This window comes from Manis javanica, chromosome 7 (assembly GCF_040802235.1).
Source record: "Manis javanica isolate MJ-LG chromosome 7, MJ_LKY, whole genome shotgun sequence".
In the NCBI taxonomy this organism is placed as follows: Eukaryota; Metazoa; Chordata; class Mammalia; order Pholidota; family Manidae; genus Manis; species Manis javanica.
In genome coordinates, this window is record NC_133162.1 from 29,284,632 (window position 1) to 29,312,104 (window position 27,473).

At 40.9% G+C, this 27,473-nt stretch overlaps 1 protein-coding gene across 1 annotated transcript in view; it reads left to right on the forward strand.

Moving 5' to 3' along the window:
- HPSE2 (heparanase 2 (inactive)) overlaps window positions 1–27,473 on the forward strand; it is a 667,843-nt gene that overhangs the window by 620,048 nt on the left and 20,322 nt on the right. Inside the window, exons 10-11 of the mRNA XM_073240566.1 lie at window positions 16,709–16,854; window positions 23,213–23,359. Coding sequence (XP_073096667.1) covers window positions 16,709–16,854; window positions 23,213–23,359 — 293 coding nt within the window. The remainder of the gene's footprint in view (window positions 1–16,708; window positions 16,855–23,212; window positions 23,360–27,473) is intronic.

Sequence of the window (27,473 nt, forward strand, 5' to 3'; positions counted from 1 at the left end):
CTGCTGTTCAAAAAGATCAAAATACCTACCAGCTTCCATTATAGGATATGGAGGGGAGCAAAGATTCTCTGCCCTCCCCAGCTTGATTCTTTATCTTACTCATATTTCTACACACAAGCCCTGGCTTTGGGGTACAGTATATACCCTTTGGTGATTGCAAAGTTAACTATTCTTTTAAAAATCACATAAAGCCCAATATCAGTGGAAATATCCTAAAAGCCATTAAGTATACAGTTTCTTCTTAAAGGATGGTTCTTACCTTGTACTTTGAAGCCCACTTACCTGGGAAGCCTGGATTCACTTGAGTATGGGCCTCATAGTATGGGTCTGGAGTCCAGATAACCTTAATGGGCCCCATAAAGGTACAGACAGCATAGTCTGCACTTTAAAAAGTAAAATGTGAGGTTATTTAGGACTATTTCCTAAAAAATTCCTTTTGAAATCTCTCTGTAGATGGTCCTTGGATCTGTAAGCTGTGGCCTGCCTAGCAGTTTAACTTCTGCTCAGGAGCAAGGGAAGAGATGGAGAGACTAACCTAGTTACCTGAGGCCAGCATTTCTTCTCAAGAAGGATCCTAAACTTACAAGTACCTCAGGCACAGAAACCCCTTGTCTGGTGTTCAGCAAGAGTAAAGGAGCCAGCCCCTTCTCCCAGCCCCACTTGGTGTATTGGTCCTGCAGCGGGTGGACTGATAAAACCACTTGGCCATGCTTTCCCACCAGTTGCACATTGTAGCCATTTCAAGTTCAGCCATGCGTGCCAGATTGAATGAAATGCTTTTTAAAAGTCTCCAAAGCAGGAAAACATCTTTCTGTGACTGGTATTTTTTTCATTTTTATGTATTTGTTAATAAGTGTCTGCACAGTAAAGATGTGGTCTGTAGCTTGTTTTCCAAGGAGAAATCCAATTTGGCTCTTATGGATGTTGCCGCTACTCAGATTGAGTTTAATTCTTTAATTGAAGCAGCTGCAGAATAGCTTGTGGACAACGCAATGTTCCACAGGCTTTTCTGGAGTTGTCTGGGTGGAGACCACCTTCACTTTTGTGCTTGAATCCTGTGAGCTCATCAGCGTGGCTCTGAAAAAAAATGTCTCCTCGGGGTTGCCCCTGCTGCTGGCCTGCTAAAGCTGTGCCTCAGTCCGTGGTCACGTCACAGAATTGATTCTATTCTTTGTAGTGAAAAAGCAGTAAGCGTTATGCTATCCTGGACAAAGGAATGAACCAACTTCTCTCCAAATGCCCTTCCAGAAATCTCTCCACTAGCTCAGCTTCTGTAACCTGCCTAGAAGACAGCGGGTTATTATAAAGCCTCTTCTGTAAGCGGCTTACACACACTTAACTTTCCTGACTTACACAGATATTTTGGGTACAGAAAAGCTTTGGTGGTAAAAGAGGACAAGTTTGGGGAGAGAAAAGATCTATTTAAGTCCACAGCTTGCATCCCTCTGCCTGCCAACACCCAAAAGATGGGTCCAGTAAGGAAGGGGAGGTGGGACCTCAGAGTTAGCTCAAATACTCTACTAAGAGACCACATGGGCTCTTGGCCAGCTAAAGAATGAGCTCTTCAAGGTATTAAACTATGTCTTAGCTATTTCCCTTTGTCCAGTGCATCGCAAGTACCAAGCAAATGTTGACTGATGAAGATGATGGTGGGGATGATAATGATGATGATGTCTAGACAGCAAGTCCTTCTCCTATCTACCCATTCATTTCTAGTGGAGGCAGGACCTTGTTTCTGGCTGATTCTCTTAAGATTTTAGTGCACATGGGTTACCAGCCCCAGCTTTTACATAAAAGTACCACTATTCACTTGTAACCTTTGTCATTTTGCCCACTTTTTCAATCTTGGTCTTGCATTTTTTCCGTATCTACTATTTTCTCTGCTCATTCTCCTTGAATGGTTAGTTGTTTGAATTCTGTCTTATGTGCCTTGGGCCTTATTTTCCCATCACTCACCCTTTCTAAAATGTAGTCAGATACAAGAGATAAAAAACACAGGACCAGAGTCAAAGATCAAATATTAGCAGGAACTGAGGGTAGACACAGATATATATGTTTTATTGTTTCAGAGAATCAGGGAGAACCCAGTGAATTTAGGAAATTTGACAATCCTCATGAAAAATAGATTCCTGTTTGCTGAATCCCAACGTAACATTGAGAGTTTGGCAGCCTGCCCCTTGTCTTTTCACAGCAGCGCTCAGTGGATCATAACATTTGTCCCTGGCTAGTTCTTAATATGTCAGGCCCTTTGTCACAGTGTGAAGGTCTGGACAATGACCTTCACACCTGGCTTTGCTCAGCTCTTCACGGTACAGCAAAGAGAGGTACAGGGCATCTTGGGGGGCAGTTCAGGTGAGGAAGGGCACATTTACCTATTGCCTTTCCTGTACCTGATTCAGCCAGTGAAGTGGGGCCTCTTTTTCACTAATTCTCACAGAGACATTCAGAGGAGGAAGGAGAATGGCATTTTTAATTCTAGCAGCGCTTTTTAAGAAACTTTTTCAGGAACTGCAATAGTATGATTTATGTACATAATCTTAGTACATTTACTAATTCAATGAGTACTTATTAAGCATTTACTATATACCTAGACACTGTGTTAGGTGCTGAAGCTACAACTCCATCACTTAGTAGCATTGCTTTACACCTGTAGATCTCAGTCCCCTCACCTGTAAAATGGAAAAACAAAGGTGTTTTGTCATAGGATTGACAGGCAAATTCAGTGAGATAATGCATGTGTAGCCCCTGTTAGGCACTGGACTCTGACCTCCCAGAAGGGTCCAGTGGAGAACACATACAGATAAAGAGGCAATCAGCATACACTATGCAAACTGCCCTGAGGAGGCCTGCAGGGCACACAGGATCACATGCAAGAGAATCCCTCCCCTGGACTTGGGGCTTCTGAGAGACTTCCAAGAGGCAACCACACTTAGGCAGAAACTCAAGAATATGAGGAGTTAGCCAGGCAGGGCATCAGGGGAAGAAGTCTCCGGACAAAGAGAACAGCAGTTCTGCAGGGTGGGGGTGTAGGAGAGCCAGGAGAAGGGAAGCAGTGCTACTCAGGGATAACCTCCCTTCCTTTCTGTTGTAGATGCTGCAAGTTTAACTGCACAGAGAGGCACTTACTCCCCCTCAAAAATAGGATCACCTTATTTGGAGCCCACTCTTTTTCTATGCATTATAATAAACATCTTTTGACATCATTAAGTATTCTTCTAACATATGATTTTTAATGCAAAATAGCCATAGTTGGATCTACCATAATTTGTTTATACAGTAATTTATTCATTGAACATTGGATTGTTTTTAGGTTTTTTCACAGTGAGAAATAATGCTGTTGTGGCCATAAAACCAATTAGGATTTTTTGGTCATAAGAAAAACAAGGAGGGAAGGAATCTAGGGAACTTCAGCAGAGAAGAAATGGGGTAGTTGATACTCTGAGGCACCCAGTTGGGCAGGATGGACCCAGGACAACAGGGATCAAGGTGGTAGCACCAGTGAAAGGCCAGCCTTCTCCAGGTGCTACTGCGTACGGGAAGTCCACTCCAGCCACTCTCAGTGTGCGTGGCTCCACCCCTCAGTCTCCAGAATCCCTGGAGAGGAAGTCCAACTGGCCTAATATGGTCACTTAGTCACCTCAGGGGAGATTAGGAAAGCTTGATAAACAGTAACCAATCATGGCTAAATCATCTCCCAAAAGAAATCAGATGCTGTAATCAGAAGGAGGCATTATTGACATCAAGGCACAAAACCATCGATGGCTACTACAACCATCTTCCAAGTACATCTTTGCACATATCTGTGATCTCTACTTTGGAATAGTTCAATAATAACAATTCCACAGTGGAATTGTTGGATGATTGTTGATCAGCAAATTGTTGATGCAGCAACTTGAGACTTTTGGTGCGTATTACCAAGTTATTCTCAAGAAAGTTTATTTCCAGCAATCCACTTTTTTCTTTTTTATTGAGGTAACATATAACATAAAATTTTCTAATTTAACCATTTTTAAGTATACAATTCAGTGGCATTAAGTACATTCACAGTATTGTACACCATCTCCACTGTCTCCAAAATTTTCATCACTCTGAGAAGAAACTCTGTGCCCATTAAGCAATAATTCCCCATTTTCACCTACCCCCAGCACCTGATACCCTCTGTTCTGTTTTCTATCTGTATAAATTTACCTACTCTAGATATTTCATAGAAATAAAATCATCCAATATTTGTCCTTTTGTGTATAGCTGGTTTCACTCAGCATAATGTTTTCAAGGTTCATGCCATGTTGTAGCAGGTATCAGAGCTTCATTCCTTTTCAAGGATGAATAATATTTCATTATATGGATATACCACCTGTTGTTTATCCAATCATCTGTTGGTGGACACTGGGTTGTTTCTACCTTTTGGCTACTGTGAATAGTGCTGTAATGAACATTCACTTGCAAGTATCTGTGTGAGTCCGTTTTCAATTCTTTGACTCCTCATTCCTAGGAATGGAATTGCAGCTGCATTAGGGTAATCCTATGTTTAACTTTATGAGGAACTGCCAAACTGTTTTCCACAGTGGCTACACCATTCGGCAATTCATTCTTGACACTAAACACTAGGAAATGTTTCATAGACATGCTAGAACCTTCATAATTGACTATCCAAATTGTTGAAACAAGAGTAGTCTAAATATATCATTTTTGCCTTAAGTAACTTTCATTAAAAGCATATAATTTGGCTTCTTTTCTTCAGCAAACTTATCAGTTCCACCCCTGGCATTTTGAACCCAGACAATATTACCCACCTTATTCCAGTAGTCTGTGAAGTCAGGCCTTCATAATTCTTTGTGCAAGCTTGAGTGCTTTTACATGCAGTATGCCTGGAATTGTAATCTCATACCCCAGTACTCCTGGTGCCCTTGTGTGATGACCCTTTGGGCTGCACATCTAGGTTGGAGGCCTCTTGTGTCTCCGTTCCACTCAGTTCTCTGGTTTGGGCATCATCCCCATTGTACAGGGCTGGAAGTTCCTCTCTGCTGCCACTGCTGAGCCAGGGCTTCCTCCCACCCTTACTCAGGACTGGGATTGAGGGCACTGAGTACGGAAAAGCTCTGTAATTTGTTTCTAAGTAGATAACCTGAAGTCCAGGTGTAGAGAAGCAAGGGGCAGGAGCCAGACCAAGGGGAAAATAGGGATCTCTAGGCCCTTCCAGTTCCAACTGTTTATTGAGCACTTTTATATTCCAGGTGCTGCATTAGGCTCTGGGAATACAACTATGAGAAAACACAGTCCCATCATCATGGAATTCATAGTCTGGAAGGGAGGTGGCATATGAATCAGAAAATACTACCAATAAGGTGTAAATACAAACTGAATCAAGTGGCCTGAGAGAAAGAAATGGTTCTATGGGAACATATAACACAGAAATGTGGCTTAGCCCACATGGGGTGGTCCAAGAAGGCTTTGCTGGGAAAGAGCTAACACCTGAGTTAAGTGTTAATGAAGTGTATGTGTGGTGTGTGTGTGTTGGCAAGGGGTGTGTGAGATGGGAGTAGAAGGTCATTAGAAAAACACGAAGGCCCTGTTTGTTTGGGAGGGGAAATAATCTGTCATTTAACATAAAAGGCCAGGTAGAGAATGGAGAGGTGGTAAGCAGCCAATTAATGTTAAAACCACTGGATTTAGCCACTGGTCTCAAGCTTGCGATCAATGGGAAGCCATTTGACAGTTTTAAGTAAGGTGGTGAAAAAAATGGATTGGAGGAGATTTCATTTCCTCTAGAGAGGGCAGCAGGGAAAATTATAACTTCTTATATTTCCAAAGATGCTTCAGTCACGCGGAAACTTTCTGGATCTGCCCTGCGGCCCCCTGTCTGTGCAGGAAGTCAGAGCAGCAGGGTTGTTCCCCTTCCATGTGAGCTCTGGCATACTGCCACTTGTGCAAAAACCCATCGTGATCTTCTACTTCATTTCTTCTTGGCTCTCTAAGGTCAGATATCTAGATGAAGTGTGGCTGTTGATGTAGAATTTGTACCCAATAGAGATAATTGGGTTTTTTGTGACTTTGGAAGTCAGATGAGAGGTTCCATGAAGGAAATATACTTGCAATTTTGCTGTCACCCTTCTGCACAACTATACTTCCAAGGAACAGAAAATACTAAGATTACACAGGTTTAGTCTTCTGCAGCAAGGCCAATCAGTGGTCAGGAAAACAATGACCTTTGAACCTTGCAGAGTTGTAATTTCACTCCCATTCAGCCCTGGAAGCCCTCTCATTAGCATTCATCCAATCAGACATTTATTGAATACCATTATCTATGTTCATAGGCGCTGGGCATGCAAAAGGCAGCTCCCCTCTCAAGGAAAAGGAATATCCTTCCAACCATCTTTAACCTTCCCAACATATGCACACACACACACACACACACACACACACACACACACACACACACCAGTTATGTTTGTATTTTGGGGCAACTTGGAACATAACTGTGTACATATTAGAATATCACTAATTTCATGAAGCTAAAAATATTTCAAGGAATAAAGAGAAGAATAAGCAATATTTATTAAATACTTTTATGTATCAGGCGTTATGATAGATACTTCCAGATTGAATTATCTCATTAAACCCCTATGAGGACACTGAGGTTTGGAGATAATAAATAACTTTCCAGGATTTGAATATATATCTTTCAACTATAAGCAAATTACTTTTCCACTTCTGTTTCTCTGTGAAGCCTGCCCCAAAACCCCCAGTCATAAATAATTGTTTCCTCTTTTGAATTCCCAAAATACTCAAGTGGTTCCCTCTCATGTGGTGTTTACTTTAGTCAGCTGCATTTTACAGAGAATTGTTTACATGTGTCTTGGCCACCAAGTTCCTTGAGGACAGGAAGATGTCTTGTTCATCTTTGTATCACCGTGGCTGAACAGAATGCCTTGCATGCCACTAATACGTGCTCAGGAAATGCTTATAGAATGAAAGAATGTACTCACAGCTCTCAGATGGTTAGTCAGAGCCTATGGCCACAGCCCAGCACCTCCTTCTCATCCCTGGTTCTGTACTTAGGCCCATTAAAGTCCTCATGGTCATGCAGTCCAGTCTACAAGGCCATGCCCTGATCACACCTCCAGACACAGCTGTCCCTTGCCATCTTTCCAGCCTAGTGGAACAAACTCCAGAGCTATGGTCCACTCTTAGGAAGCCAGACTCCAGGTTGAGGTCCATGCAGGTCCAAACTACAAGGTAGGGACTATCAGAGAAGAGAGAATACTAGGGTCACAAGTACTCATAACATGGTCCAGAAAGAGGCATGGGCCCTTGGTTCTGTGGACCTCTTGCCCCATTTAGAGGGGCATAGCTGAAGGAACTTGACTCTCCAAAGCAAATGTTCCCGTGTCCAGCTCTAGATTAATGGAAATTGTAAATGTGAGATATAGTAGGTGACGTAAGTGGGTAAAGATGAAACATTTCAAAAATATGCATTGGATTTATGTGCACTAAAAATGATAAAAAGGAACTTCAGAACTAAATTTGAGGGGCACATTGGGAAAGATTTGACAATGCCCATTTGTTAGTTATTACTATTATTCTGATTCCATTTTCTTTTGGGTTTGCTCTTTACTTATCCCTGCAGAACTCGATCTCACTAAGTTTTTGTGGTCTGGGGCTAGGCCCTGAGGCAGTGGGGCTGAGGACAGAAGTCATACTCTGTGCCCATCACTGTGCTGCCAGCAGACACCCCATCCTCTGGAATTAACAACGTGAGCATTCGAAAGTTTGGAAACTACTAATCCAATTTCATGTTCATTCTCTATATCCAGTCAATCAGTAGATATGATCAATTTTACCTGCAGAATATCTCTCAAATCCCTCTCTTCTCTCTAATTTAACTTCCTCACCTTAAGCAAACTCAAGTCATTTTTCTTCTAAACCAGCCTCCCAAATGGTTTTCTCCAATCCATCATCTGCGCAGCTGTGAAGGTCAACTTGCTAATTGAATAATGTCACATTATCTCTTAAAGTTCTGTAAAATGGCTTCTCATTTATTTTGGAGACAGATTCTAAAATCCTGAGGTCTGCATGAATGGGCTCTACCATCCTCACCTTGTATTCACTTGCTGAGGTCCAAGCTGAATTGGTCTGCTTTCAGATTCTCAGATATTCCAAACTCCTTCCCATCTCAGAGCCTTTGCCAAAACTCTTCTCTTGACCAAAACACTTTCTATCCTCTCCTCTTTCTTCCTCAAATCTTAAATTTCACTCCATAAGAAACTCCTTTCCTGATGCCACCCCCAAGCCCTACCCAGACTATATCACAGGTTCTATGGTCTCCTAGATTCCCCCATCACCATTAGCACCATCTAAGTAAATTAATTGCCTGATTCGTTGGCTTAAGGACTTTTTTTTTAATTAAGTTATCATTGATATGTAATCTTATGAAGGTCCCACATGAGCAACATTGTGGTTTCAGCATTCACCCATATTATCAAGTCCCTCCTCCACCCCATTGCAGTTACTGTCCATCAACATAGTAAGGTGCTATAGATTCATTACTTGTCTTCTCTGTGCAGTACTGCCTTCCCTGTGACCTACCTGTATTTTGTGTGCTAATTATAATGCCCTTTAATCCCCTTCTCCCTCCCTTCCCACCCACCCTCCCCAACCTCTTCCCTTTGGTAACCACTAGTTCCTTCTTGGAGTCTGTGAGTCTGCTGCTGTTTTGTTCCTTCGGTTTTGCTTTGTTGTTATACACAAATGAGAAAAACCATTTGATACTTGTCTTCTTCCACCTGGCTTATTTCACTGAGCATAATACCCTCTAGCTCCATCCACATTGTTGCAAATGGTAGGATTTGTTTTCTTCTTATGGTTTATTCCATTGTGTGTATGTACCACTTCTTCTTTATCCTCTCATCTACTGATGGTCACTTAGGTTGCTTCCATATCTTGGCTGTTGTAAATAGTGCAGCGATAAACATAGGGGTGCATCTGTCTTTTTTGAATCTGGGATATTTTTTCTTTGAGTAAATTCCTAGGAGTGGAATTCCTGGGTCAAATGGTATTTCTATTTTTAGTTTTTTGAGAAAACTCCATATTGCTTTCCACAACATTTAAACTAATATACATTCCCACCAGCAGTGTAGGAAGGTTCCCCTTTCTCTGCATCCTCAGCAGCATTTGCTGTTTTTTGTCTTTTGGATGTTGGCCATCCTAACTGGTGTGAAGTGATATCTCCCTGTGGTTTTAATTTGCATTTCCCTGATAATTAGTGATGTGGAGCATCTTTTCATATGCCTGTTGGCCATCTGAGTTTCTTTTTTGGAGAAGTGTCTGTTCAGATTCTCTGCCCATTTTTTAATCTGGTTATTTGTTTCTTGGGTGTTGAGGCCTGTGAGCTCTTTATGTATTTTAGATGTTAACCCCTTATTGGCTTTGTCATTTACAAATATATTCTCCCATACTGTAGGATGCTTTTTTGTTCTGCTGATGGTGTCCTTTGCTGTACAGAAGCTTTTAAGTTTGATGTAGTCCTATTTGTTCATTTTGCTTTTGTTTCCCTTGCCCCAGGAGAAGTGTTCAGGAAAAAGTTGCTCATGTTTATATTCAAGAGATTTTTGCCTAAGTTTTCTTCTAAGAGTTTTATGGTTCCATGACTTACATTCAGGTCTTTGATCCATTTCAAGTTTACTTTTGTATATGGAGTTAGACAGTAATCCAGTTTTATTCTCTTACATGCAGCTGTCCAGTTTTGCCAACACCAGCTGTTGAAGAGGCTGTCATTTCCTATTGTATATCCATGATTCCTTTATTGTATATTAATTGGCCATATATGTGTAAGTTTATATCTGGGCTCTCTATTCTGTTCCATTGATCTATGGGTCTGTTCTTGTGCCAGTACCAAATTGCTTTGATTACTGTGGCTTTGTAATAGAGCTTGAAGTCGGGGAGTGTAATCCCCTAGCTTTTTTCTTCCTTCTCAGGATTTGTTTGGCTATTTGGGGTCTCATGTGTTTCCATATAAATTTTAAAACTATTTGTTCTAGCTCATTGAAGAATGCTGTTGGTATTTTGAAAGGGATTGCACTGTATCTGTAGATTGCTTTAGGCATGATGGCCATTTTGACAATATTAATTCTTCCTATCCATGAGCACAGAATGTATTTCCATTTACTGGCATCTTCTTTAATTTCTCTCATGAGTGACATGTAGTTTTCAGGGTATACATCTTTCACCTCCTTGGTTAGGTTTATTCCTAGGTATTTTATTCTTTTTGGTGCAATTGTAAATAGAGTTGTTTTCCTCATTTCTCTTTCTGCTAGTTCATCATTAGTATATAGGAATGCAACAGATTTCTGTGTATTAATTTTGTATCCTGCAACTTTTCTGAATTCAGTTATTAGGTCTAGTAGTTTTGGAGGGATTCTTTAGGGTTTGCATACAATACCAGGTCTTCTGCAAAGAGTGACAGTTTAGTTTCTTCCTTACGAATCTGGATGCCTTTTATTTCTTTGCGTTGCCTGATTGCCGTGGCTAGGACCTCCAGTATTATGTTGAATAAAAGTGGTGAGAGTGGGCATCCTTGTTTCCAATCTCAGAGGAAAAGCTTTCAGCTTTTCACTATTCAGTATGATGTTGGCTGTGGGTTTGTCATATGTGGCCTTTATTATGTTGAGGTACTTACCCTCAATACTCATTTTGTTGAGAGTTTTTATCATGAATGGATGTTGAATTTCATCAAATGTTTTTTCAGCATCTGTTGAGATGGTCATGTGATTTTTGTCCTTCTTGTTGATATGGTGGATGATGTTGCTGGATTTTCAACTATTGTACCATGGCTTAAGGACTTTCTTTATTACTAAATTATAAACTTTATTATGTCAAGAATTGTATTTGTCTTATTCACCACTGTTTCTCTAATGTCTAGCAGGGAGTCTTGAACATAATACCCAAACCATAATTGAACTCTAGCACCTCACATAGGCAAGGGGCTCCAGCAGACCTGGGCTTATGTAGTCTGAGACCTCAAGGAACACAGGGTTCAGTAATTAATCCAGTAAATTCTGCAACCCTCTGTCAGTTCCTTTCTCTTCTCCCATTTATTTTGGTTCAATTTAACTCCATATGCTGCACTGTCTAACTTTAGACAACAATTGACTTCTTGACAAATACTAAAAAAGAAGAAAAGATTTAAAACCTCTGTCTTTTCAGTGTCATCTGTTATTAGTTTTCCCTCTCCAACTAATAAATGGACACTATTTTTCTTCAACCTCTTCTTATGTCTGATATACTTAAAGAATGTCTGTGTCTCTCTTTGTCCCTTGAAAATTGCAACACATTTCTTGCTTTGGATTTTTTTTAAGTATTGACATAAAAAGTCATTATATTTGCCTTCCTTCTTGATGATTTTTATTGTCTGAAAACTCTTTATATTCCATCTTTCATACAATGCCTTTGTGTTGTTGTTGTTATATATGTAAGAGCATTTTTTTTCCTATCTGCTGTATGCATAAATTTTTTCTGCCTTTTCAAGTCTTTTCCTTAAGGAATCAGGGATTTTTTTCATTCTTGAAATGAATTCAGGAACCCTATCAGTTTTTTAATTTTATTTGTGATTATATAACATATATATATATGTGATTATATATATATTTTTTTAAAAAGCAAAAAGCAAACATTTGCCTACAGCATAGAAACACACAGCTATTACCTAGACCACACCCTTTCCCTGGGCATACCGTACTTGAATTCTTCAAGGGAGAGGAGGCAGGGAAGTAAAAGCTTTGTCTATCAGTGGACACTTTTAGAAATGGAAGTGAAAGATGCATCACAAATAGTTTTCAAAGAATATCAAAAGGACAGGCAGAGAGAAAAGGATGTAGAAGCACTTTGAAAGTGCTTTCTCCAGCAACAATCATTGAATCTGCCAACAGAGCGAGTTTATGACTTAATGCTGGATGATTATTATGGCCGTGCTTACTACTAAATGGTTAATAAACTCCTAAAAATAAAATATTTTCTGATTTCAGTCCTGAACTGAAAAAGTTTCCATGTTTTTTTCCCTTGCAAGATCTGTTTCCATTGTAAAAAATCTAGAATACTTTCTTAACAGAAAAAAGTTATATGATTGTGACCTTTCACTTTCAAAGCAAAAAAGCCAGTGAGAAAGGAAGGAAGGAAGGGAGGGTGGGAAGAAAGACTCCCTGACTGGAAGAAGTTTATTATTCAGGTCCTTTCATATTGGTGGTAAGAAGACTCAATTTCATAAAAATGTAAATTCTCCTTATTTGAACTTAAAAATTCAATGAAATTCCAAGGCCCAGCAAATTTTGTTTAGATACTTTATAATCTGATTTTGAAATGTCTATGACTGAGTAAAGGTCCAAGATTAGCAAAGCCATTTCTGAAGAATATGACAGGAGGAACTGTTCTACCAGATTTCAAGACATATATAAAACAGTGCTCACTAAACAGTACTGTATTGGTGCAGAACAGAAAAAGAATGAAGAGCCAGAAACAAACCCATGAATTCAAACCCATGAGTGCATGGAAATGTGACACGGAAGATATCACAGATCACTAAAGAAAAGAGAGCCTATTTAATAAATGATGTGGGTATTGATAGAATCTGGACCTGAGTACCACCTTTGAAATAAGCCCCACCCACCATCTCAGAGACACGTAGGTGTCATCTTACCTAGGCTACAAGCATCCTCTAGAGGGCACGTCAGCAGGCCACACGCCCACCTTTCCCCAGCTTTCCCCGGATGCCTCTCCTCAAAGAGCCTGACAAAAACCTGGCCATAAAAAGCCTCTTGACCTGTGAGAGACCTTTTCCTTTGTTCTGCTGGCCAGGACAGAGGGTTCCCTCTCAGTTTAACAGTAAACCTGCTTGGACTGTTGAGTTCGCATCTCTTTCGGGTATAATTGATTATCCATATGGAAAAATAAAAAATTAGATACCTACCTCACACTACACCTCCAGATCAATTCTAGATTGATTTAGATTTAACGATGAAAGAAGAAAGAACTTTAAAAGAAAATACAAAATATCTTTATGAGCTACACATAAGGACTTCTTAACACACAAAAAGAACTGGAGATTTTCTGCCCACTAGATTGGCAAAAATTAAGAAGTGTTAACATAACAGGTGTTGGAAAGGATATGGATCCAAGGGACTCATACAGACACTGCTAGAGGAAGGATAAGTTGGAATAATTGGAACCACTTTAGAAAACAGTTTAGTGTTATCCTGGGAAGTTGAATATCTGTATACTTGTGTAGGACGCAGCAGCTCCACCTTGGATATATACTCTAGAACAATGCCTCTCTGACTTTAAGGAGCATCAGTCACCCGGAAAGACACACAGTTTGGGGGCCCCACCCCTGAAGATTGTTATTCAGTAGGTCTAGGGTAGAGTCCATGAATTTGCACTTCTAAGAAGCACCCAGATATTCAGGCTGCTGCTGGTTTCCAATCACAGTTGGAGTAACACTTCTCCGGATTTCTTCACCTGTGTCTTGAGAAACAAGGAACAAGAATGTTCAAAGCCACATTGTTCATAATAGCAAAAATCTGGATACAACCCAAATATCTATCATCAGAAGAATGAATAAACTGTAGGATGTTCACATAATGAAGTCTCATATGATATTAAAAATGAACTGTAAGTATGTGTAAGAGTCTGAATGGATCTTAGAAGCATAATGTTAATTAAGAAAAGTAAGTCACAGAAAATTGTATATAGCATGATACCACTTTTATAAAGCTAACAAACAATATATTGCTTAGGAGCAAATATATGGACAAAACTAAAATATGAAGCAAGGGAATGAAATACAAAAGTGGGGAAGAGAAGAGTCACATAACTAGATGCAACCCTGTGCATGTCACAGTGGCATTTGAGGTGGGTGGCAGGTTCTCATGCTTCAGCACTGTCACGTGAGTTACATAGAGTCTCCTGTATATGGAAAATAGAGACATAATACACATGAAATGAAAAAAAAATGAGTGCCAATCAGGTAAGCTAAAAGAGACAAAAACTGCAAAGAAACTAAAATTATAATAACAACTAAAATACTCATTGGACTTAGTAAATGACAGAAATGATCCTGAAGAAAAAAGATATGCAATGTAGAAGACAAACTTCAGACATCCTTAAAGAAAGAAAATAAAAAGACTAAAAAACAATGAGAAAGAAGATGATAAATGCACAGAACTGAAGATGAAGATCTAACAGACTCCCACAATGGAGATTGGAACAAACAGAAAGAAAGAATTCAAAGCTATATTTTAAAAAATGCTTATAGGTTGAAGAAAGGTCTTAGTCTTTCTCATCAAAAGTACTTCCCAAATACCAGTAAATTAATGCAGAAACCTACATGGACATATTCCTAGTAAAAGTTCAAATATCCAGGCTAAATCATGACTCCTATAGCATCCTGGCAGAACAAAATATAAAGAAAACAAACAGGCTAACCAAACATAGAATGAAATGCATGCTAGCTTCAAACTTCTCTGCCACAACAAACACTGCAAAAACATGATTTCAAAGTTTATTTGGAAAAATAAATGGCTATGACTAATTAAGGAAAAGTTTGAACAAAGAAAAAAAAGTCTAATGAAATGAATTTGGATCTTTAGATATGAAAATATAAATTATAATAATGAAAATGATATGAAACTGATAAAAAATGGAGAGTTCAGTGGAAAAGAATAGAAAATCCAGATACAGAATTATTTATAATATTTCTTATGAGTATATCATGATATACATGTCATAAAATAGTATATATGACAGGTATATATTTACATATATGTGTTATAGTATATGATATACATATTTTATAACATATTACATGTTATAAAATAGTGTAATGTGATAGTATATATTACATATGCTACATTATAATATATGACATATTTTTATATATTTGCATATAGATAAAACTTAGTATGTGATAAAGATGAGCTTAGGCATAAGCCATTCACTATATGATGCTATAGCAGCTAGTAAATTATTAAAAAAATAATGAAGTTAGTACCATACACCAAAATACTGTCAATGAATTAAAACGTAAAAATTTTAAATGGTAATATGAAAAGAGCTAGAAAAAAATAACAGTGAAGATTGGCCTGATCCTTGTATGAGGAAGGACTTTCTAAGAACTAAGAACAAGGAAGAAATTTTTTTTAAAAAAGATTGGAATATGTTCCTATACAAATTTTGTTAATTCTCTATGGCAAAAAAATCTTAAAAAGTGATAAAAAGCAAACTATAAATTTGGACAGAACATTTACTCTTTATACATTCCAGGGGATTCTGACCCTAATATCAAAAGATATGTTACAAATCAATAAGAAGAAGGTGGGTATCCCATTAGAAATATGGGTGACTGTAATAATCACTTCACAAAGATGATTTCAAATCAAAAACACAGAAATTATAGTCAATAAGAGCAAATTGAACCAATGAGGGTTTTTCCATCTATTTGATTGATAATGATGAAATATTTGCCATTTTCAATATTAAGAAGCCATATTTAACAACTATCCAATGCTACTTAAAATTAATTGAGGTAAATGTTTAAGCAACTCTTCAAGCCCACAATTGAGGGCAGATTTTGAGCTATTCCCGTGACAGAGGGCTTTTTAACTGTTCTGATTTGTGCAATTCACCAGACATTTTTAAGCTGCTGATGTTACAAATGACCACACAAGAAGAGCTGTACACGTTGTGCATTTTATTGTATGTGCCTCCATTCAAAAAAACAAAAGATCATTAAGAGGCTTCTGCCTGGGAAGGTGAAGACTGAGAAGACATCGTTGATGTCTTTAAGGCCCTGAATAGCATGCATATACTGACTAGTATATTCACTGAATTCCAGAACTGGGGTCGGGGCGGGGGAGTTGGGCGGGGGGAAGCCTAAACAAATTAGGAAGCTCTGTTTTACACGGTGAGTTACAAACTCTAAACTCATTACCCCACAATAGGATATAAGACCAAATACAAAACAGGTAAGGCCAAAATGGGATAATTAGCAAATGCAGTAGAAATTAAACTGGCAGTGAATAGGCATTTGTAAATTCAAATACATGTGTGGGTTACAGATTGAATATTAATCAGTGACATCCTTTCAGTTTAGAATTATTGACGATGCCCAAGAATTAGTACCATGGTTTGCAAACATTCTTCTGTTTATATTTGATTCTGGAATTCAGGACTGCGGTCTCCTGTCTGGAGGAGCCTCATCTCCCTCCTACCACACTAACAGTACTTAGTGACAGTATTTGGAATATGACATTTTGGATTGTAATATTGGTCACAGTCCTAAAGATTGGAAATCCTCCATTCTGCAATTAAACAGGAGTCATACATAACCAGTATGAAAGTGAAGTCACAGGAAAAGAAAGTTAAAAATTTAAGGCCCCAGCTGGTTAATTCATATGTGAAAAGCTTGATTCACTTGTTTGTATGCTGCTCTGGGTCTGCCCTACTGATCTTTCCCTATTTGATCAGTTGAAAAGTGCCCACTTCATTATCCACCCAGGATGGTGCTTCACTGGAGTGACCATGTGCACAGGGTTAGGGCCTCATTATTGGGATTCACTGTATTCCTGGTAAGAAGTGGCCTCTGGCCTGTGTGTTTGTGCAGTTACTCAGAACACCTGAATATGCCTCTTTCTCTGTCTCTCTGCTTCTTTGTTCTTCTCAGGACTACTGGCTCTCTCTCCTTTACAAGCGCCTGATCGGCCCCAAAGTCTTGGCTGTGCACGTGGCTGGACTGCAACGGAAACCACGGCCAGGCCGAGTGATCCGGGACAAACTAAGGATTTACGCTCACTGCACAAACCACCACAAGTAAGTCTTCAGAGAGATGTCCTAAAAAACCAAGCCCAGGAGTATTCAGGTTTCCTGGCCCTCTTAGAATTCCGTACTATTTGGAACCCCTTTAAGACTTACTGAAAACTGCTTCTGGAATTACCAAGTCTGCTCTTTGCATGTTTTAAATGATCTCTGATAAGAACTTTTTCTCCAAGGAAACCCCCTTTCTCATACTTAGAAAATGTATTCATAAAAATACATAGCATTTTTTTTCATTTGCTTCATCCAACAAATTTTTACTGAGCATTTTCTTGGTGCCAGTTGATGTAATGACCATGCAGCTTTGCTGTGGGCCTACACCGGAACAAAGGCTGGAGATACAAAATCCATTCCTGTGACCCACCAGCAGGGCTTGAGGAACTAAGTCTGTCTCTAAGGTGCATGCTGAGAGCTCTGCCACCGGAAACCTCGCCAGAGGCCAGCGTGTCCCCAGCTGTGAGCTCCCAAAAGTAGTCATGCTAGCTTTAGAGCCATTTTCAGTATTTGAAAAATCTTTTCAGCTATTTTAACACTTAAAGGTTAAATAAAATCTAGGCTTCCTTTTTTTAGGGGGCTAGACTTAGAATAATCAACATGGAAATGTATGGTTATCCTTCTCTTTTTGACCTGAAGCTCTGGTTGTCACTGGAGTTGTCATTGAACAAACAGGAAAAATAATTATCAGTAAGTAAGTAAAGCTTGGCAGATAAAATATTTTAAAACATGAAGATCAAAGGGTAAAAACTTAAAATTGAGTCTAAAACAAAAGCCGACCAAATATGGCTTTCTTACATCATTTCCTGTTGAAGGAGCAGAGTAGGTGGCTCTGGAGAAGAGAATTCCTTCTCTTAATTCAGAGAAGCCCTGCGGGTGGGGAGTGGGGAAGGAAGCAAGTGCCTCCAGCCAGACCTTCATTCCGGTGGGCCTATCAGGGGCTAATCACAGGCAGTGGGGAGCACAAAGAGCTCCAGTGGTCAGGTTACAATAGGCTCCTTCCCCTTCCTTGATGAGAGAGGAGCCAAGCCAGTTAATTTATCATGATAAGAGTTTTCAAAGAATCACTCTGAGCATAGGAGGGCCAGAGGCCAGTTGTCTTGTCTGTAGATACAAGTGCCTATTGTGGAGGAGAGGAGGCTGGTTTGGGCAGAGGCCAGAGGCTTTCAACGTCCCTTTTGCTCAACAGGAAGCTCAAACCAATACCTGACAGAGAGTGACTGCTTTGTGGCCTTGGCTGGAGTTATCTGATCACCGCACAAGGAAATATTGTATTCCTTGTCTCCACCCTGGTCCTGAGATAACCACCCAAAAAGGTGGACCCCCAACTTCAAGAGAGAAAAATTACTCTTGGCACCTTTTGTCTCTGTGGGGAAGCACATCAGTTTGTGGCCTTTATACTACTAGTCTGAGGACCCAGGGAAAAAATGTCTTTAGCCATGGGCTTAGCAGGCCTTGGATGTCCTCACAGAGGGCTCCTCATAGTCTCACCCCAGAGTTCATCCTGACATTCTTTGACATTCTTATGGAAAGTTGTCACTCATATTCTGAGCATACCGTGAACTCAGGGCCAGTGTCTCATTTCTTTTTGTATTCTTGGTGTCGACATAGTGACTGGCTTAAGGAGGGCTCAGTGACTGATGAATGAATGCAGAAACAGAGCATCAGGGCACCACTGATGCTTTGCAGTTCTGTCTTCCCCTTTCATATCACATCAGCCAGAAGGAGGTGGTGTGGAAGAGTGGTTCAGAATTCTGTCCTTCACTAGCATGAGACCTCAAACAAGTTATGTCCCAGAGTGGGGCACACTGGCTTTACACTGTTCAATCTTGACCAATACTCTGAAAATATACATCCTTGGTCAAAATGGGGATTGGGTGAGAAAGTATACACTCACCAGTAGAACAACCCAAAGAAACTGTCTATTAAAACAACCCCTGCACTCTGGTGTATAGTGAGCACTTGCTATGGGCCAAGTATCTTGTCAGATATTTACATTTCTCTTATCATATTGAATTCCAAAGGTTCTATGTTATCACCCCTATTTACAAATAACAACATTAATACTGTAAAAGATTTTACATTTGGAAAGAACCATCAGAGATCTTTTGGCCTAGTGTCTTACACAACACAGAAATTCCTTTTACAGTCTCCCTGACAGTCATGCAGCCTCTGCTTGGATGCCTCATCGCCTCTCACAGCAGTCTTTCACATTGTGGGTTGTTTCTGACTGTTGGAGCTTTGCCTTTTATGACTGAGTTAGGATAAAAAGTTAGATACTCATACCAACACCAGCAGGTGCTTTTCTGCTTTCTGTTCTAGAATTAACAAATTAGGTCCCTGGCATCGTGGCAGTTCTCACCCTGGGTCTTCTTGTTCAGAGAACAAGTAAGTTTGGGTTGGGAAACCTTCTTCTTTATGAACTATTCTGCTGAGACAATGTATGTTTCGGGGGAAAAGCCGAGGTCTTAAGCCAAGTTCAGAACCAGTTGGAACCTGGTGGATATTGAAGCAAAATTGAGCCTTTTGGGGTTCAAGTTCATTTATTATTGGAAAAACATGACTTCCTGTTTTTCAGAAGAAGTTTTTTTAAAGACTCATAAAAAAAGGTTCCTGAGGCTTCTTGGACATCAAATGGCTCTTACAAAACAATATTTTGATGAGTTAAGTGTAAATGAATCAGAAACATGTGGATTAAATTTCCCTTAAAATACACAGGGGCTTTGAAATTAGGGGAAAAAATGTTTGGCAAAACATGGCCTGACTTTTGCCGAACCCAAGAACTTTGAATTAGATTTGAAGACAATGGACCAACCCAGTTTTCAAATATTGACTTGCACTGAGAATGACCATGGGTTCCAAAGTATTGTCTTCCCTTCCCTTTCCTAGTCCTCCATCTTCGCTGGGGACATTTCTAGAACAGTGACTGTTTTTATCTGGAAGTCAAGATGCACCTCCCACTTCTTACACCCGGGATCTTCCAGTTCCTTCCTTGCCCCACTCTCCTCCTGTGGCAGCACAGAGAAGAAGTCAGGGAGCAAAAGAACAGCCAGAAAGATGGGCTCCAGATACGTGGACTCTCTGCTGGTGGAAAAGTCTCACCATCAGTGAGACATGGAGCAGAAGGTATTCTACCAGACAGAGAGGGGCATTCATTAAGAGAACCACAAGCCACCTGGACTTGACAGCATCAGAAGGGCAGCAACCATCTGCAGTCCACACCTTCAGTCAGACCCCATTTTCTTAGGGAACAGAGACTCCTACGAGATTATTTTTCCGTGGGCAGAGAATATTCATTCTTCAGGAATCTCCTTCTTCAGCTCTGTACTTTCAGGTTAGTGCTGCACTCCCCATCCAAGAATGTGTCTTTGCAGCCAGAAGTCCTCTGTTTAACATCCTTGCCCATCAGCCAAGCAGGGAAAGGGACGGCTCAGGCAGTCTCAGTGCCAGTTCCTGCCTGAGGAGGTTCCCTGAGTCCAGCAGGAGCCCCAGCACAGTTGGCCTCAGGGCTGCCTTCCACTACTGGTTTGTCTCCCCCAGGCGAGCGATGCAAGTGGAAATCAGACCATTGCCAAGCAGCGTAAGAAGACTGCTTTCCCTGCAGTAATTTCAGGTCTCCCTCCCACCCACCATTTCCCCACATCTCACCATTCTCCACAGTCTCCAAGGGCTCATTCTGCCCAGCTCTGCAGAGGAGAAACTCAGAAAGGCATGTGGCTGTCTTCTCCACTGTTGGCCTTCAAGAAGGGTACTTGAGGGTAGTTAGCAAAAGGGTTTACCACAGTCCAGCAAAATTGGTATACACACATGCATACTTTTGCTCACACTCTGAAGCCCAAGCTACCTCTAGTTAATAGCTTCCTCAATTCTGCACAGAGCTCAGCTAAGCTTAAAGCCCACCAATGGGCTACAGTCAGCATTCTTTAAGGATTGCAAACACTGACTCAGCAGCATCTTTCTTCAGAGTTCTGGGGACACAGTCTGCTCAGATAAACTGGCATTCTCTTCTAACCTAACTCACTGGGTTCCAAAAGCTAGCTTCAGGGAATTGAGAAGGATGAGGACAAGGAACCAGATGAAAGAGTCATTTAATAATTTATCAGAGTATCAATTCAGGCATCCAAAGCCACTGAATATAATAATGTATCCTCCTACAAATGCAAAAAGATCATCTGACACACAGCCAGCAAGACATTACCTTGGGAAGGCATCTCATAACCTAATGTATTGCTCTAGGTAGTGGTTCCCAAACCCAACGCATATACCAAATATCCCAGAGAGATTAAAAGAGAAAAAGAAAAAAAAAAAGCAGATTCCCAGGCCCAACTCACAAATAAATTGAATCAAAATCTCCATGGATGAACCCTGGAACTATAATTTTTTTAAAAACCCAAGTTATCATATTGACCTGCCCTTGGTTACCCAACTCTTAATTAGCACCTTTAGAAGCAGAGATGAGTGACCCACAGGGGCTGAGGGGTGCTGTTTCTGCAAGGAATGGTATTTTCCTCCGGGCAAAGCTGACTTCGAGTTTCTCTGAACTCCTCTTTTGAAGGCAGGACTGGGTCATTTTTTCTGTTTCCTCTCATTAACCCATCCAGATGGGGTCCTAAGGGAACCCTTAGAAACAAAGTCTTTTTTTCCTACAAGAGAGAAGGAAATCATTACAGTTTTGTTGATACGTGCTGAAAGGCTCTTGCATGTAGGCATATAGTTCTGAACATCCTGTGCTGTTTTAAAAGGATTACAAAATGGTGAATAGTTTTATAATCTTGGGGTAGGTAAAAGGCCAAAAGCAGAAATCAAAAAGTTCAATAAATTTGACTACATTAAAGTTTTAACTTTAATACATCCAAGTACAAGATAAACAAACTGAATTGATCAAAGAAAACTGGGGGAAATTTTGCAACATACATGAAGATAAATTATCACTATCTTTAATAAATAAATAGTTTTTATAAATCAATAGAAAGGCAAAGGACATGGTCAACTTACAAAAGAAGAAATGAAACAAACAAGCAAATGAAAAAAATGATGCACCTAGTATGAGTTTTATAAAAATACGAATTAATACAACATTGAAATCCCATTAACACTCTCAGGTTAAGAAAGATATTTTAAAAGGTGAAATCCAGTGTTCTTACCAGAATGAGGAAATGGGTACTCTTAAAAATAGCTGCTCAGCGCAAATTGGCACAAGCTTTCTAGAGTTAATATCAAAATTATCAAAATGTGTGTATCAGTCAGGATAGGCGAGGATATGCTATGATAAGGGACCTCCAAATCTCCATGACTTTCAATAAGAAAATATATTTCTCATTTAGGCTGCGTGTCTGTCAGGGCTCAGCTGTAGCTCTGCTCTATATCATCTTCATTCCAGGATGCAGATCAATAGAACAGCCTCTGTCGTCTGGCAGAGGGAGAACAGAAGTAGTAAAACAGAGGCTCTCTCTTAAAGGTTCTGCCCAGAGGTTTTAACATGTCCAGCCATTGGTTGAAGCCAATCATGTGATCACTTGAGTGTTTAATAGAACAGGGACATAAAATCTTCCTACAGGGAAGGGCACCACTGGGAATGAACCAGAAGATTTGGTGAGGAATCATACAATGTATATTATGCCCCTTGACTTAATGTTTCCAACTTCCAGGACTTTATGCATCAGAAATAATCATTATGTACAAAAGGTTTATGTACAGTGAAATCCTTCATCATATAATTTATATGGCAAACATTGAAAACCCCCAAAAGTAGGAGGTTAGTTAAACAAACTTCCTATTATTGAAGACTATAGCCTTCTTATATAAGTAGAAAAATGTATCATAATAACATGGGAATATATTTAAGATGTTCATGAACTGAAAAATTTGTGTGAATAATGTGATCCCAATTACATAAAAACTGAGAAATATATATGTGTGTATCAAAGTACTCAGTAATATTTCTCAAATGAATAAACTAAAAAATACTGGAAGGATCTTACCCAAAATGTTATCATACCTCAAGATACTTAAATTGTGGAGGGATTTTCTTTTTCTTCTTTGTGTTTCTCTATATTTTTCCTTTTTTTGAAATCACTATGTTTTAATTCCGCACTCAGAAAAAGATACTTTGTTTTCTAAAATCATCACAATATATTTAAACAAAAACAAAAAGCGCATGGTGGGAAGTGGGTATCTTCTTTGCAGGAAACCACAATAACAAGGCCTTCCTGTCTTCCAAGATCTAGTGTGGCCAAGAACTATAAAATAAATGCCTTTTCCTGAGGTAGTCCTGTTTCATGCTGTCTATAAATTACTTAGAAGTATCTAACTGACCACTTTGTTTCCATCTTTTCCTACTTTCTCTCTCTCCTGATCTCAGCCACAACTATGTTCGAGGATCCATTACACTTTTTATCATCAACCTGCACAGATCAAGAAAGAAAATCAAACTGGCAGGGACGCTCAGGGACAAGCTTGTACACCAGTATCTGCTACAGCCTCATGGACAGGAGGGCCTTCAGTCCAAGTAAGTGCCACCCTGGAAATAGGAGCGAGTGCAACAGGAGCTGCTTGGGGAGGGGGCTGGAGTAGCTCCTTTGCGGAGAGCACCGGGTTGTTATTAAGTCACTCAGGGGCTCAGTGGGATGGAGTCAGGAGACTGCTGACTCCCTTTGAGACTTTGGTCAAGCCCCTCCCTGTCTCTAGGCCTAGATACCTCACCTGTAAAGTCAAATAGTGGACAAAATATTTCTCAGCAAGGGCACTCTGGCTATCTGGGCAAGACAGTTCTTCATTATGCAGAATGGTCACATTTCAAGCTGTTTTGCATCCTTGGTCCCTGTCCACTAAGTGCCAATACCACCCCCTAGTCCCGTAACAACCCAAAACACTAGCACTGAGAACTGTGTCCCTTTCAGCTGTAAAATGTAACTGTATAACATATTCCTCAATGCTGTAACTCACTGTTTTGTCATCATCTACAAACCTTCTGGGGCTAGAAGGGAACACTGGACAAAGGATCCCAAGTTCAGAGAGAAGGAGTCAGATCTGCCCCTAACTCTGTAACTGTAGGTGTATCACCTCTCAGGATCTCAGTTTCCTTATCTGAACATTAAGAGACAAATTACATTCTGGGAGCTTTGTGGCCTCTGCAAACCCTATAAATATATGACTCTAAGATATTCTCTGCCTCCCTCAGTCTCTAGGAGAGACTGTTGGCAGCACTGCCCTTAACCACCAGAAAGCAGCAATGGGCTTGGCCACGGGCAAGGCCACCCCAGCTCCCTGAATAAGGCCTCCCAGGAAGGACATGGGATGCTGTGCAGACTGGGTGCGTTCCCATTCCATTTTTAATGTTTACCAAGTTTAACAAAGCTGTAAACTTGGAGCAGGTGGCTTGCACTCCCACAGCCACCCACAACTATTTGCGCTGATTGCCCGCCGTTTCACTGCGGCCGTGGTGGCTGGCGCTTGGCTTCCAACTGTCTGTGCGACGGGAACAAAACACAGTCTGGGGAACCACTTACTGAGGCTCTGTAGCCCACCCTAAATCTGTAATTTTCAGTCTTGGTTCACATACTGACTCTTTTTTCTGGCTTCATGTCCACTGTGTCTACTTTTCTTTCCTCTCAATCCTACCTGTATTAGGAGAACTCTGTTGAGCAGTTGATCCTCTCTCTCTGCTTCCTGGTAGTTCATGACCAGCTGAATTCCTGGTCTACATCCTAGACAGGGTGCCCAGGTCTGGTCCCAGCTTTGCTAAATAATCATTTGACCTGGACAAATCCTTAAGTCCTTACCCTTAGCCCTCATTTTCCTCATCTACAAAATTCGAGGGCTGTTGTACATTTGGTAAGATGCCTTCCAGCTCTCCAGTTCTCATCCTGAGTCTGTTTGTCTAAGGATTGCAAGTATGCTGGTCACCCACTGCCATCCAATAGTGACCTGCCAACTCTGGCAGAGGGGCTCACTCCTCAGCAGCAGTTGTGATAGTTGAGGGTTCTCTGGAGCCAAAGAGGTTAGGAGCTGAGCCTGCCCAGTATCAGGAAGATCACATGTACTACGTGGAGGGAACTGACCAACCGCCTTAGTCTAACAGGCTGAGCTCTCAATCCCTGCCCTGGCTGTGCATCTGAGGCAAGGTACACAATCTCTGTGAGTCTCAGTTTTCTCATCTGCACAACCTCCCATGTGGAGAGGAGTACGTGAGGTTATCTATGTAAAGTTCCTGACACATAGTAAATGCTCAGTACATGTCCGTTGCCTTGCTATTCCTCAGCTCAGGACTCTAGCTGCCTGGCGAAGAAGATGAGAACAACTGCTCTAAGATTTCTTCAAACGTGGGGTCTTCTGAGATTTTTAGGATAATGTGTGGATAAGGATTTGTTAAGATTATGATAAAAAGACGGGATAAAAATTGCATAAATGCAAAGCCATGAAACGTGAGGCGATGGTAGTTAGAGGGTGGCATCATTTTATGAGCTTGTTTCCCCACCAACCAAGGGCACTTCAACCCCGTTTACTCCATTTTTATCCCTCCTCTAGGATTTCTCCTCTGATGTTTGACCCAGGCCACACCTCGGCTCCTGTCCTGCCTATACCTGTCCTTAAGTGTGGCTCAAGTGACTCTCACTGGCTACCAATATGTTGTATGTTGCAGTTATGCTGTCTTGTGCCTCACCTTGTCACTACACTGCTGAGGAGGTGTGCTGTGGCTTTGTTGAGCATATCGGAGGGGAACAGAGTAAAAGAGAGTTCCATTCCACAGGGGGCCTGAAGAGGGATTTGGTAGTACCTACTGAGATCAAGTAACAATGTCGCTTAACTGGAAGAAGAGGCAGCTAGAGTCAGAGGGCCTGGATATGGATCCAGTTGCCTCCATTTATCTATGTAATCAAACCTCAGCTCCCTTACCCGTCAGATGGGGTTATTGTGAGAATCAAACGAGAGCACATGGGTGACACGAAACCTTCTACAAATGAACAATTCACACACCTATGCATACACATACGTATATGAATATAAATACAGACTAACATGTCTGATTTTACACACCCTGAATTAAAGGGCGTTTGGATGGAAGTCAAGAGAACTGGATTTCAGCCCTAATCGTGCGCCTACCTCCCTGTGGAGCTTTGGGCCCTTCTCTCATTTCTCTAAACCTGCTCCTCTCCTATAAACTGCTAGGGTAACACCTCTCCCGCTCTAGACCTTGGTGGCTCTGCCCTGTGCTATGCCATCTGGGATGTAAGCAGCTAGGCAGGGACTGTCATGTGCATGTTCAGTGCCCCATCCAGTGCTCTGCTGAATAATTACTAACAAGATCAAGGGCCCTCAGTGGTTCTGGGATGGGGGACTCACAGGAAGGGGGTGGTTTCTGTGCGGCAGACTCCACAGGAAAGGATGAAAGGAAATGCTAGGAAGTGATTTCAGCCTTTGGTGTCTCCTTCACTCTTTTATAAGCCCCCGGGGCTAGATTCTGTGTTCTGTGTCTGCTGAGCCCTTGCTGGAGCCATGTTAGCTCAGAAAGGGGTGGAAAGCTCTGGGAGCCGGGGAACCTGTGATTGCTCTTGTCTGGAGGAACCAGGATGAGGATGTAGAGCAAGTCAATATGCCATTTAAGCCACCAGTTGGATATTTGGCCTGGGCTTTCAGGAGTAGGGAGATGCTGGCAAAGTCCTTAGATTTTGTTGAGAACATGGGGTAATTCTCATTCTCTTAGAGTTGCCGTCAGGGCTGGAAATACTTGAAATCTCCCAAAGGGTTACTTCTATGCGAACTCAAGGCTCAGGTGTGTCAGGAGGCACCTTGGGGCCACTAATAGGGCATTGCCTAGGCCACCACATCCACAAATGAAGGGTCCTGTTTCTCATCCCACTGAGTGAACCAATCATAAAACTCACCACTTAAGTCTTGACTCTTTATGTAACCAAGAGTTCTCATTCTAGGAACCAGGCATAGGTGGGTGCCCTCTACCCTATAGGGTAGAAGAAGGAAAACGTAGAAAACTGTAGTGTGCACAAGAGAAGGGTATTCTGTGTCTGGAATTCATACTTTTTAAGGATGGCTAAGGAAATGGGGAGATTTAATTCACAGAAGAAAAATAAGGTGAGTCATGGGGACTTTCTTTAAATATTCAAAGGAGTGCTAAGTGAAAGAAAATGGATTTGGCCTAGAATCTTCTCAAATGACAGAAAACCAGGGAGTGCAGTTTTAAAGAGAAAGATTTCACCACAAAACAAGCTCATTTTCCAAAGGCTTGCTGGTCTGACCAGGGATGGAACAGGCTTTCTCAGGAGGCAGCCTATTAGTCAGAGGAAGCAGCCATCTCAGAGGTGCCCTTATACCTCACTCAGGGGGAAGCTGAGATAAGGGGTTACCACGTCCCATCAGACCCTAAAATCCTGTTTTTCTCTTCTCCCTCCTCCCACTCCCACTTCACTTTGCGGGCTTGCTGTCTCTGTGGTCACCAGCAAAGTAGCTCCTTCAAGCCACTAAAAGGCCACACAAAAAGGGAGTGGTGGTAATATCAGGCTTGTTTTTCTCCAAAAAGTCTCCATCTGCAAGTCCTTCCCCTGCCCTACTCCCTGGTCGCTCACCTTCCTGGGAAGAAGACCATAATAGTAGTCCCTCCTGGATAA